This window comes from Oncorhynchus mykiss, chromosome 12 (genome assembly GCF_013265735.2).
Source record: "Oncorhynchus mykiss isolate Arlee chromosome 12, USDA_OmykA_1.1, whole genome shotgun sequence".
In the NCBI taxonomy this organism is placed as follows: Eukaryota; Metazoa; Chordata; class Actinopteri; order Salmoniformes; family Salmonidae; genus Oncorhynchus; species Oncorhynchus mykiss.
The window spans coordinates 13,825,541-13,839,603 of record NC_048576.1 but is presented as its reverse complement, the minus strand read 5'-3'; the positions used below and the strand labels follow the sequence as shown (position 1 = coordinate 13,839,603).

General features: G+C 44.1%; 1 protein-coding gene across 1 annotated transcript in view; it reads left to right on the top strand.

Annotated features, from left to right (window-relative positions):
• LOC110537005 (integrin alpha-1) overlaps window positions 1-14,063 on the top strand; it is a 75,752-nt gene that overhangs the window by 47,532 nt on the left and 14,157 nt on the right. Inside the window, 12 exon segments of the mRNA XM_036936981.1 lie at window positions 3-151; window positions 566-716; window positions 1,865-2,039; window positions 2,397-2,470; window positions 4,104-4,149; window positions 4,152-4,247; window positions 7,217-7,359; window positions 8,790-8,933; window positions 10,117-10,374; window positions 10,530-10,660; window positions 11,641-11,816; window positions 12,028-12,173. Coding sequence (XP_036792876.1) covers window positions 3-151; window positions 566-716; window positions 1,865-2,039; window positions 2,397-2,470; window positions 4,104-4,149; window positions 4,152-4,247; window positions 7,217-7,359; window positions 8,790-8,933; window positions 10,117-10,374; window positions 10,530-10,660; window positions 11,641-11,816; window positions 12,028-12,173 — 1,689 coding nt within the window.

Sequence of the window (14,063 nt, the reverse complement as noted above, 5' to 3'; positions counted from 1 at the left end):
AGGTGGGCATTGTGTCATATGGAGAGGAAGTCACTCACAATGTCAACCTCAGCCAGTTTGATACCACTCAATCCCTCCTGGCCAAAGTGAAGAAACTTCCCCAGCAAACAGGTTTCAAGACTATGACCGCCCTGGGAATTGACACTGCAAGGTACAGTACAACAGTAAACCAGGGGTGTCTGGTACACTTTAGTCCTAATCAATTCATTTCAATTCCACTTCATTGAATTGAGTTCAGTTGAGTTGAATGTTCCTATCAGTTAATTAAGTATGTCTATTTCTTGTACAGTGTGTGAAGTGAGTGAAAATGAATGAAGTATTTTCAAGGTGTTGCTCTCTCTTAATGTCTAGAATTAATGGGTGTTTGCGTCCTAGAGATACAATTAAATTAAATATTCTAATGCCTAATGGTTTGTGTGTCCTGAATGCGGAAACACACTCTTTCCTTTGTATTACTAGATCTGATGTAAAATGCTATTTTCCACATCTCATGATCACAGGAATGTCACTATTTATGCCATGACCTTTGACATTTGACCTCTGATCGACCCTGTTGTCCCTTCAGGAAAGAGGCCTTCACTGTGGAGCGAGGGGCGCGGCCGGGGGTCAAGAAGGTCATGATCATTGTGACGGACGGAGAGTCACATGACTTTTATAACCTCGACAAGGTCATCAAAGAATGTGAGGAGGACGATATCGAGAGGTTTGGTATCGCTGTGAGTATGAGGCCATCTCAAAAGTGTAAGGCCATAATACCTCAATAACCACAATACCTCATCCATCGTATTCCTCACCTCAGTGAGAGCAGAGCTGTAACAGACCTTGTAGTCAGGACAAGCTCACATCCAGGTCCTTTCACATACTTCAAATAAACACACAATCCATCACCTAGGTTAGATGGTTCACTAGCTTGGTGCAGGCAGGATAAGGGTTGTAAAACTTTCCCAAAATGCCCAAGTTTTCCAGAAATCCTGGTTGGAGGCTTCTTGGAATCAGGAGAGAATAAGCAGGAAGGGAATCCTCTAACTGGGAATTTTCCAGCCGAGGCAGGACCAGGGTTATGGGTTCAGGTTCTGTTTCTTACATGGACCACATTCTGTACACTGAGTATACCAAACATTAGGAACACCTTCCTAATATTGAGTAGCACCCCTCTCCTTTTGCCCTCAGAACAGTTTCAGTTCTTGACACAAACCGGTGCGACTGGCACCTTATACCCGAGTGGGCTCCCGAGTAGCGCAGCGGTCTAAGGAACTGCATCTCAGTGCTAGAGGCGTCCCTACAGACACCCTGGTTTGAAACCAGACTGTATCACAACCGGTCATGATTGGGAGTCCCATAGGGCGGCACACAATTGGCCCAACGTTGTCCTGGTTTGGCCGGTGTAGGCCGTCATTGTAAATAAGAATTTGTTCTTAACTGACTTGTCTAGTTAAATAAAGGTTAAATAAATAAAAAAATACCATACCTCGTTTAAAGACACTTAAATATTTTGTCTTGCCCATTCACCCTCTGATTGGCACACATACACAATCCATGACTCAGTTGTCTCAAGGCTAAGAAATCCTTCTTTAACCTGCCTCCTTCCCTTCATCTACACTGATTGGTGGATTTAACAAGTGACATCAATAAGCGATCATGGCATTCACCTGGATTCACCTGGTCAGTCTGTCATGTCATAGCGATCATAGCTTTCACCTGGATTCACCTGGTCATTCTGTCATGTCATGGAAAGAGCAGGCGTTCTTAATGTTTGTATACTCAGTATATATTAAGTACTATTTCTCAGACTTGATATCGTCATTGAAAATGTAGGATAAATAAATAAAGGTTTAGATAAATAAAACATAAATATTTTTTTTAGGTGCTTGGTGATTACAACAGGAACAACAGAAGCATCAAGGAGGTGAAGAAATTCATTGAGGAGATCCAGTCGATCTCCAGCGATCCTGTGGGAGATCACTTCTTCAACGTGTCGGATGAGTTTGCCTTGCTGAACATCGTAGACGCCCTGGGCAGCAGGATCTTTGCCTTGGAGGGTAGGATGACTCCCTCATTAATCACGTTCTATGTTTGAACTCGGTGATAAAAATGGCAGTGTTTATTCTCACCTACTCACTATAGCAGATCATCATTCAATAAGCACCATCAATACTACTGACCCAAAAAGCTAAGGCATTTCTGGGTCAGGGCGACAGTACTTGAAGCCTCAGGAAGGCAGTAGCAATGCTAACCTCAACACTAGATTTCCTCCTCGCTACAGATCTAAATACTGGTGAAATTGATCAGAGAAATTGACCAGATTCATATCATCTCTACATGGTCTTTAATACCCATTGTGATAACAAGACCATGTAATAATGTAATAACCGATCAATGTGAATGTCTTTCCACAGCAACGTCAGGTAACTACACCTCGTCTTTTGAGATGGAGATGTCCCAGGCTGGATTTAGTGCCCACACCTCTAAAGTAAGTCTGTTTCTATCTCTGCTTTCCTCTGTCCTACTAACTAACTCATACTGACTCTAACTGTAATCCAGGATAGTTTCAGTGCCTCACCTCTTCTCCTGTTTCCACCCCTGCACTCCACTGCCCTACACTGTAAAATAAAAAGGGTTTTAAATATGCAACTCTTCTTTCCAAAAACCAAAACACCCCGAGGCAATAGTTGCAAGAATTTATTTAAAAAAGATATATTTAAAAATACTTTATTTTAATAGTGTATTAACTCCTACTTGTCAACTGGGCTAAAGGGTGCAGCATATTACCATGGGGATCAGTTTATAGGAGATCACATGTTTGTGAATGTGTGACTGCCCACTGATCGCCCCCAGTCAGATACAGTACAGAATGATGGTGTGTGTTGTGTTATCTGTCATTCATCATCTCATCTATCCTTGTTTCACTGTGATCCAACAAATGTTCTGGAGACGTAAGGACCCTCTTTTCTCTCTCAGCCCAGAGAGACCTGTGCTGTGCTATGGGGGAAGAGAGGGAAGAAAAAAAACATATGTATTTTCTGTGAGAGGGTGTCCTGATGTCCAAACAGAGTGTGAGCAAACATGCTCTCCTCCAGTCCTCCTGAGTCAGCGTCGCTCTCTCTCTCTCTCTTTTTCTCCCTCTGGCTCTATCTATCTCCCTCTGTCTCCCCCTGTCTCTCTCCCTCTCTCTCCCCCCCTCTCTTCCTCCCTGTTTCTGTCTCTCTCACTCCCCCTCCTCCTACGTCACCTAGTATAAACACCGTCACTCCCAGCTGAAGCTGTATCAGGGCTCCTGACCTTTCCTCCCCTGTATTCTCCTCCCCTGCCCATGCCTCATATCACTTACGCAATGTTTATACACCCAGACATACAGGGCCAGCAGCATACCACCCTGCATCCCACTGCTGGCTTGCCTCTGAAGTTAAGCAAGGTTGGTCCCTGGATGGGAGACCAGATGCTGCTGGAAGTGGTGTTGGAGCGCCGGTAGGAGGCACTCTTTCCTCTGGTCTAGAAAAAAATCCCAATGCCCCAGGCCAGTGATTGGGGACGGTGCCCTAGGTAGAGTGCTGTCTTTCAGATGGGATGTTAAATGGGTGTCCTGAATCTCTGTGGTCACTAAAGATCCCATTGCACTTATCGTAAGCCCTGTGTCCAACCCCAGTCTCACTCATACTCGAAGAACATCTCCCTCTTGTGAAATACTTTACCCTGTATCTACTGCAACAGAGTCTTCTTGACACGGCGTATTGTGACTCTGGACCCATTTAGCTCTACTCCACTAAGACTTTTCCACTTCCTGTGGGATCTCTTCATGTTTCCTGTGCTGTAGCATAGCTGTCCCATAGAGTTAGATAGAGGCCCTCAATGGCGCTGCCAATGCTGTCACAGAAGATGCCATTACAAAGACAGGAGATGAGCTGCCTAGTATCTCTATGCACTTGTCATTCTGTTGCCTGTCTAATAACGAGGACCACAATGGAAATAAGTTGTCTTATCTGACTTAATTGAGTGTTGTATCTGACTTTATTGTTGTACTCACATGTGTGGCTACTCAGTATGTATTTTACATTTGTTAATAAAAAGGCATTCATTGATTAATTCACAAATTCTCTCTTTCGTAGGAGGGTGTGATGCTGGGTGCTGTGGGGGCGTATGAGTGGAACGGGACAGTGTGATGCATACCAACCAGGGTACCGTGGTTCCTCTAAACGCAGACTTCCAAGACCCCCTGGATGAAAGGAAGGAGAGCCTGGCAGGGTACGTGGGTAAGTACATATCAGTCCAGACCAGACATGCGCGCACACACACACACAGCCTGGCAGGGTACATGGGTGGGTCCAGACCAGACCAGACATGCACACACACACACAGCCTGGCAGGGTACATGGGTGGGTCCAGACCAGACCAGACATGCACACACACACACAGCCTGGCAGGGTACATGGGTGGGTCCAGACCAGACCAGACATGCGCACACACACACAGCCTGGCAGGGTACGTGGGTGGGTCCAGACCAGACCAGACATGCACACACACACACAGCCTGGCAGGGTACGTGGCTGAGTACATATTAGTCCAGACCAGACATGCGCACACACACACAGCCTGGCAGGGTACGTGGGTGAGTCCAGACCAGACATGCGCACACACACACACAGCCTGGCAGGGTACATGGGTGAGTCCAGACCAGACATGCGCACACACACAAACACAGCCTGGCAGGGTACATGGGTGGGTCCAGACCAGACATGCGCACACACACACACACACACAGCCTGGCAGGGTACATGGGTGAGTCCAGACCAGACATGCGCACACACACACACACACACAGCCTGGCAGGGTACGTGGGTGAGTACATATCAGTCCAGACCAGACATGCGCACACACCCACACACAGCCTGGCAGGGTACATGGGTGAGTCCAGACCAGACAAACCACCCAGATGGATTACATTGTATTTATTTACCTTTTTATTTTTTGCACCATACATGTCTGTTTTTATGGTTTGATTCTTGCCTTGTCCTCTGTTACTTTAGTACTTTCTGTGTAGGTTAAGAGTATAGATCTACTGTGTTTTATATTTATTTATATTTATAAGACAACCTGTACTGGCCCTGGAAACTGGACAGTGGCCCAATGACAACCTGTACTGGCACTGGAAACTGGACAGTGGTCCAATGACAACCTGTACTGGCACTGGAAACTGGACAGTGGTCCAATGACAACCTGTACTGGCACTGTAAACTGGACAGTGGTCCAATGACAACCTGTACTGGCACTGGGAACTGGACAGTGGTCCAATGACAACCTGTACTGGCACTGGAAACTGGACAGTGGTCCAATGACAACCTGTACTGGCACTGGAAACTGGACAGTGGTCCAATGACAACCTGTACTGGCACTGGAAACTGGACAGTGGTCCAATGACAACCTGTACTGGCACTGGGAACTGGACAGTGGTCCAATGACAACCTGTACTGGCACTGGAAACTGGACAGTGGTCCAAGTCCTTAGTGCCTCCCAGCTCCTGTATTAACAGCACAGGTCCAGCACCATTACTCTGAAATAGACAGAGCCATGGATCCCATAAGGCATCCTGTTACATTTAAATTGCTCTACTTTTGACCAGAGCGCTATGGGCCCTAGTCAAGTGTAGTGCACTATAAAGGGAAAAGGGTGGCTTTTGGGATGCTGACATGCTTATACTCTAACTGAAATAACAGACACACAGGGTTAACAGTAGCACACCTCACCCACTCGTTCTTTCTGAATTGAATTGAATTGACTTTGGGTAACAAACCGATACAACAAAATGTACAATGTGGACCTAGAGGACATCAATTAAAAGTATTTATTAAAATGCTTGTTTCCAAACTGGTCCTCGATGGTTAAAACAATAACATATAATGATTAAAAGGCAAGACAAAATTAAAATAAATACATTCATTTATATTGACGTCCTAAAAAGTGGCACTATTCACTGCACTTCTCCCTGACCTTAAAAATCAACCATATTCATTTCACATTTTGACCTTAACATGCAATCTATTCATTTCACATCATACCTATCATTCAAATAAATACACCTGACCAGCAGTAGGGGGCACAAGGGGCATTGGACCACAGTGAAGACGCTGTGAGGGATTCAAGAATAATAGGATTTAATTAAAGTGTCATCGAGAACAATCTGTGTGATTGTTCATTTCAGACAAACTCAAACACTGGCAGAGTTACAGCAGATCATTAAAAACTCTTCGGTACAGTGCTCAGAGAATGAACCACACACACACACACACACACACACCACACCACACCACACCACGCACTCGCACACGCACGCACACACACGCACACGCACACACACACACTCCTCTCTGTTCTTCAATGTTTTACTGCTTCGTCGAGACCTTGGGACTATAAGATTCTAGCTGACATTATTGGCAAAAAATGTGTTAGTCACCTATAATTGATCTTGAGATGCCTATCTGTGGAGTTAGATTTTTTAAAGTACATTTTAAGATAAAATATTTTTTTACTAGAAAGTCCTGTCTGCATAAACCCATTTGAACTTGGCGCTATAAGTTTTTATCTGCAATCCAATCACAAGCCTGAACAAATACAGACGGACCAATCAGAACACGTCTTTGCCATCTCCCTGTTGTCACATCGTTGTTCAGTGATAACAGTAATTTGTCTGATGATCATAATGCATTTATTTATGTATTCGATGATGTGTTCTGACTCTATCGTGGTAAAATAGTGTTATTCTATAATTTCTTTATTCAAATAGCTACAGTTTTCTTGAAAACAGACATGTCTAATTCAGAAGTGTCAAACAGAACCATATGGCTCAACCCAGATTGACATTTCAGAGCCATAAGGATCTATCAGCGATTACACCCCCCGAAAAAAAAACGGATTTACAAATGTCTCAGGATTTTGATACTCTGCACTTTAGGTGAGGACCTTAATGGGTTAATAAAAATGAATTCACAACAAAACAGTTCTAAGATCTGGTATGTGAAAACATGTATGCTCAATATCTCAGAACTATGGTTTGCGCACATAGAACCTTATAGTCCCAAGGTCACATCCTCTTAACAATGAGACTAAAGTGAACTAATACCAGGAGGAAGACGTACTAAAATAACCCACTAATAGGGACATGCTCTGTTCTTAAGCTGTGATCATGAACTGCTCTAATATGTGTGTGTGTCTGCCCTCCCTGCAGGTTATGCCGTACAGTCAGCATCAACGCCTAATGGTGAGTTATACATCACAGGAGCACCACGGTACAACCACACAGGCAGAGTCATCGTCTACAAACTGGATGGGGAAATCATCACAGTCACACAAGTACTGAAAGGAGAGCAGGTGTGTTCAGTTGTCATTCATCAATCTTCCACCATCATCATAATACACATCTTTACATTATGTAGGTTGCTTTGCCAAACTCATGGGTTAAGGTTAGACACCGCAGTGTGGGAAGAGACTATACATTCTGTAACCAACTGTCTCCTGGTTGAGGACATAATTCGTATACATTAGATAGAAATGCACTGAAATACTGAAATTAGGTCCCTAATTGTATTTGAAAGCGTAAAATTCAGATTAGGTCCCTGATGTCAAGGCATGAGCTCATATCGTGTTTCTACTTTAGTTTGAGATTCAGTAGAGGTTAAGATTATAGTGGGCTCCTGATTGGTGCAGTGGTCTAAGGCACTGTATCTCAGTGCAAGAGGTGTCACTATAGTCCCTGTTTCAAATCTAGGTTGTATCACATCTGACTGTGATTTGGAGTCCCATAGAGCAGTGCACAATTGGCCCAGTGTTGTCCAGATTTGGCTGGCGTATGCAGTCATTGTAAATAAGAATTAACTTAAACTGACTTGCCTAGTTATATTATAAACTGGGTTGTTCAAGCCCTGGATGCTGAGTGGCTTAAAGCTGTGGTATATGAGACAATATACCATGGCTAAGGGCTGTGTCCAGGCACTCCAGAAGAGGACTGGCCACCCTTCAGAGCCTGGTTTCTTCTTAGGTTCCGGCCTTTCTTGGGAGTTTTTCCAAACCACCGTTCTTATACATCTGCATTGCTTGCTGTTTGGGGTTTTAAGCTGGGTTTCTGTATAGCACTGTATAGACATTGGCTGATGTAAAAAGGGCTTTACAAATACATTTGATTGACTCCACGTTGCATCGTATACACACTGAGTATACCAAACATTAGGAACACCTTCCTAATATTGAGTTCACCTGGTCTATGGAAAGAGCAGGTGTTCTTAATGTTTTGTACACTCAGTGTATATACCATATACCACATCCCCTCGGACATTATTGCTTCATTAAATTAAAGCATGAGCTCCTACCGCGTTTCTATTTCAGGCTGAGTGATTATAACGTAGTGTGACCTCCGACCTCCGCCTCCTCCTGTAGATTGTCTCCTACTTTGACCTCTGTTTATCTCCTGTAGATTGTCTCCTACTTTGACCTCTGTCTGTCTCCTGTAGATTGTCTCCTACTTTGACCTGTTTATCTCCTGTAGATTGTCTCCTACTTTGACCTCCGTCTGTCTCCTGTAGATTGTTTCCTACTTAGACCTCTGTTTATCTCCTGTAGATTGGCTCCTACTTTGACCTCTGTCTGTCTCCTGTAGATTGTCTCCTACTTTGACCTCTGTTTAGCTCCTGTAGATTGTCCCTTACTTTGACCTCTGTTTATCTCCTGTAGATTGTCTCCTACTTTGACCTCTGTTTACCTCCTGTAGATTGTCGCCTACTTTGACCTCTGTTTATCTCCTGTAGATTGGATCCTACTTTGGCAGCGTGCTCCAGACGGTGGATGTTGACCAGGACTCCTACACAGACATCCTGCTGGTGGGAGCTCCTATGTTCATGGGCCCAGAGAGGGAGGAACAGGGACAGGTGTACGTCTACAAACTCAATGAGGTGTGTGGTGTACTGTGTGTGTAGTTGACCTGATTCATCAATCAATCAATCAATCAGTCAAATGTATTTATAAAGCCCTTCTTACATCAGCTGATGTCACAAAGCGTTGTACAGAAACCCAGCCTATAACCCCAAACAGCAAGCAATGCAGGTGTAGAAGCACGGTGGCTCGGAAAAACTCCATAGAAAGGCCAAAACCTAGGAAGAAACCTAGAGAGGAACCAGGCTATGAGGGGTGGCCAGTCCTCTTCTGGCTGTGCCGGGTGGAGATTATAACAGAACATGGCCAAGATGTTCAAATGTTCATAGATGACCAGCAGGGTCAAATAATAATAATCTCAGTAGTTGTCGAGGGTGCAGCAAGTCAGCACTTCAGGAGTAAATGTCAGTTGGCTTTTCATAGCCGATCATTGAGAGTATCTCTACCGCTCCTGCTGTCTCTGGAGAGTTGAAAACAGCAGGTCTGGGACAGGTAGTAAATAATGTTCAAACAGTCATATAATTAATGTAACTATTACTATCTAACTTTACTACTATATTGTTGGTGCACTTTGGGGGTATGTGTGTTATCATAGAAATGCAATTCAAATCAAATCAAAGTTTATTGGTCTCATACATATATGTAGCAGATGATATTGTGGGTGTAGTGAAATGCTTGTGTTCCTAGCTCCAACAGTGCAGTATTATCTAACAATTCACAACAATACACACAAATATAAAAGTAAAAGAAGTATTAAGAAATATGTAAATATTAGGACGAGCAATGTCGGAGTGGCATTGACTAAAATACAGTAGAATAGAATACAGTATATACATATGAAATGAGTAAAACAGTATGTAAACATTATTAAAGTGACCAGTGATTCTATGTCTATGTATATAGGACAGCAGCCTCTAAGGTGCAGGGTTGAGTAACCGGGTGGCAGCTGGCTAGTGATGGCTTTTTAAAAGTCTGCTGTTGCCTTACCAGGCGGGGATACAGTCCAACAGCATGCTCTCAATTGTACATCTGTAAAAGTTTGTGAGGGTTTTAGGGGCCAAGCTGAATTATATCTCTGTGTGTTATAGTATGAAGGGACAGAGACACAGCAGTCTAAGGATGTGCACCAACCATCTATCTGTTACTCAACATCTCTCTATCCCCCCCTCTGTCTCTCCATCTCCCTCCCTTCCTACCTAGAAGGGCCTATTTGAGCACCAGACCACGCTGAAGCCAGACAACCAGACGTGTTGTACCTCGGCCCACTCCAACGGTTGCACCATCATCAACATCAACGGCCCGTGTGGCGCCCGCTTCGGCACCGCCATCGCAGAGGTCAGTGACCTAGACCTGGACGGGAACCGGGACGTGGCCATCGGGGCGCCACTGGAGAACGACCACAAAGGGGCAGTCTACGTCTACCATGGAGCCAAGAAGACCATCAAGGAAAAATATGTGCAGGTAAAGAAAGACAAGACCATGTGTTCTCTGACTGTTCTACAGTAATATTACAGTAAATTACAGTAAGATTGCAATATTACAGTATTAAGAGTATACAGAAAAAGTGAGAGTCGTTAATGTTAGCCTTCTGAATGTGTGTGCTGGTGTGGTTTCAGCGTATCCCAGGCCCTGGAGACGGGGTGAAGACTAAGTTCTTTGGCCAGTCGATCCACGGAGTCATGGATCTGAACGGAGACGGAATTATAGACATTACCATCGGAGGGCTGGGAGGGGCTTCTCTGTTCTGGTGAGTGTTTAGTGCCTCAGCGTTCAGTATCAAACACACGCATGCACCCACACACACATTCACACACACACACACACTCCACTTCAACTATTAGTAATAGCAGTAATCTCAAATATCATCTCACAAAACTATATTATTATAACATTATCTCATCTATCAAAGACTGTCACTTTGGTTTATACAGCTGTGTCCCTTTCAGGATTTGAACCCACAAAACCTTCCTCTCCTTGTTCAAACCCCTGTTCCTCCTCTTCTCTCATGGAGCCTGTCCTGTCCTGTCTTCTCTTTCTCTTCTCTTCTGGAGTTGAGCCAACATTTCATACCACAGGGACCCCAGCCAGGGATGCGCCCACTCAGTTTCAGCTGGAACAGGCCTAGCTGACCAAGACCGACCAGGGCTATGTGGAAAAACTCCAACTCCCAGGAGGCAAAGCTCCTAAAACATGATTTGGCAGCCCTTCCTCCTGGGCTCTTGATTTAATCCATTTTAGAATAAGGCTGTAATGTAACAAAATATGGATTAATTCAAGGGGTCTGAATACTTCCCGAATGCACTGTATAACTTGGCTATGGATCCTTTTGGGGTCTGAATACTTTCCGAATGCACTGTATAACTTGGCTATGGATCCTTTTGGGGTCTGAATACATTCCGAAGGCACTGTATAACTTGGCTATGGATCCTTTTGGGGTCTGAATACTTTCCGAAGGCACTGTATAACTTGGCTATGGATCCTTTTGTAGAGCCGCCATGGCCGTCGACGTGGTTTATAGAGGGCTTGCACACATCTTTACATTATAAATTAATTTGATTTTGAGGATTACTGTATAAAGAACTATAGCTATATCATTTTGGCTTCTCCTCTTTATATTTTTGTAGATAAAAAATAAATAAAAAATTGTTTCATTCACAGTTCATTGATTATTGTAACAGTTTCATATGCCAGTTACAAGTTTCTGAATTTCTGTTGTTTGTCATCCAGGTCCAAGGATGTTGCTGAGCTTTATGCCAACATGACCTTTGACCCAAACAAGATCAACCTACAGCAGCCCTCTGAAGACTGTGTGCTGGGTGAGAGAGCCACCGTGTGTGTGAAGACCAGGGTCTGCTTTAGCTACAGTGTCAAGTCTGAGAAGGACCACACTAACTTGGGCACAGGTGAGAGTCTGATAAACACACTTCCAGTATGTTTGAATGTTTACAGTGTAAACACTTCAATTAAATGCAATGATTGTAACTGATGCTGAATAAGAGCATCTACTAAAGGAGTAAAATATCAACTGTAAACCAGACAATCTTTTCTCCAGGATTTCTGGAAAACCTGGGAATTATGGGAAACTTACCAGATTTGGTGTTTGTTGTGTTTCAGCCATTAAGTACAACCTGACTCTGGACTCTCTGAGGGCAAAGTCGAGGGCAGCGTTTGTCAACCCTGACGACAAGAGTGAGAGGAAGGTCCAGGTCACCGCCAACATCATAGATGCTCTGTGTCTGGAACATTCCTTTGCCATGAAGGCAAGTAAATCATTCCTCAATCAGCCTGGTCAACATGGAGAGAGGAAGAGAGGAGGGTGAGATAGAGAGGGGGCGGAGAGAGAGAGGAAGAAAGAGAGCGAGTGACAGACAGACAGAGAGACATGAGAAGCATAGAGAGGCAGAGAGAGGCAGAGAGGCAGAGAGAAAGAGAGAAAGAGAGAGAGAGCGAGCGAGAGAACGGCCCCATAGAAAAACTCTTACATACTAGTAGAACACAGTTGAATGTGTTACTGGCCCCAGAGTTTGAACCGGAGAGGGGATATGGGTTTCATTTACATTATGATTGCATCAGAGAAAGCCTGGCCCCAGATTGTTTTGTGCTGTATAGCCAACTCTTATGTTTGGCATGACAATGACCATAGGAGTTGATAGGCAAGACAGCATAAAGCCTGGGACCAGGCTAAATGGCTGTTAGTATCTCAGTAGACTGGCCAGTGAATGTATTGGATGGATTTACAGTAGGAGGCCAAGTTGCTCTGGTATTGATTCATGGTAGGAAAGCTCTTAACATGAAAGTGGAGACAGATCTCCTTCCCTTGATCAAAGGAAAAGCATCTCCAATAAAACAACCCCTTTCCCAAAAGGCCCATTACTGTAGACACAAGTATTCGGGCTTAAAAGAGGCCTAGAAATCGATTCACATTACATTGATTGTTTTGTAGCAAATAGCAGTACAATATAAGGTTTTATTGAGGATGCAGATGAAAAGAACAGAGGTATAATAAAACAGAAGACTTTGACTGTAATGGGAACCAGAACCAGAGAGAATGCACGACAATGACTGGTTAACCACCCCCAGTACCTCTGAGATAGGGAGGGAGAGAGAGAGAGGGGGACTTGTTAACCACCCCCAGTACCTCTGAGATAGGGAGGGAGAGAGAGAGGGGGGGGACTTGTTAACCACCCCCAGTACCTCTGAGATAGGGAGGGAGGGAGAGAGAGAGAGAGAGAGAGAGAGAGAGAGAGAGAGGGGGGACTTGTTAACCACCCCCAGTACCTCTGAGATAGGGAGGGAGAGAGAGAGAGAGAGAGAGAGAGAGAGAGAGAGAGAGAGAGAGAGAGAGAGAGAGAGAGAGAGTGTTAAACTCTTAAACTACCCCCAGTACCGCTGAGAAAGTGAGAGGGGGGGGTGGAGAGAGGAGAGTAGTTGGAAAGAGAAACAAAATAGAGGAGTAGAGAGAGAGAGAGAGAGCTGGTGTACGGTTGGGGGGTGCATTCACAATGCATTCCAGTGGCGATATCCCCTAGTGATCTGGTCACCATGTGGCCAGACAGATCACATGCTGTCCATCCCAACTGGAACATAGATGCTTTCTGCTGTCTGATAGGGACACACATAACCCACATTGTCCTCCCGGGAGGAGAACTAACTGACATGCAGCCCTCATAATCCAGAGGGACTACTGATAACAGTACGGGTGTATAAACAGTTGAAGTCGGAAGTTTACATATACTTAGGTTGGAGTCATTAAAACTCGTTTTTCAACCACTCCACAAATTTCTTGTAACAAACTATAGTTTTTGGCAAGTTAGGACATCTACTTTGTGCATGACACAAGTCATTTTTACAACAATTGTTTACAGACATATTATTTCACTTATAATTCACTGTATTGCAATTCCAGTGGGTCAGAAGTTTACATACACTAAATTAACTTTGCCTTTAAACAGCTTGGAAAATTCCAGAAAAGTATGTCATGGCTTTAGAAGCTTCTGATAGGCATAATTTGAGTCAATTGGAGGTGTACCTGTGGATGTATTTCAAGGCCGACCTTCAAACTCAGTGCCTCTTTGCTTGACATCATAGGAAAATCAAAAGAATTCAGCCCCCAAAAATTGTAGACCTCCACAAGTCTGGTTCATCCTTTA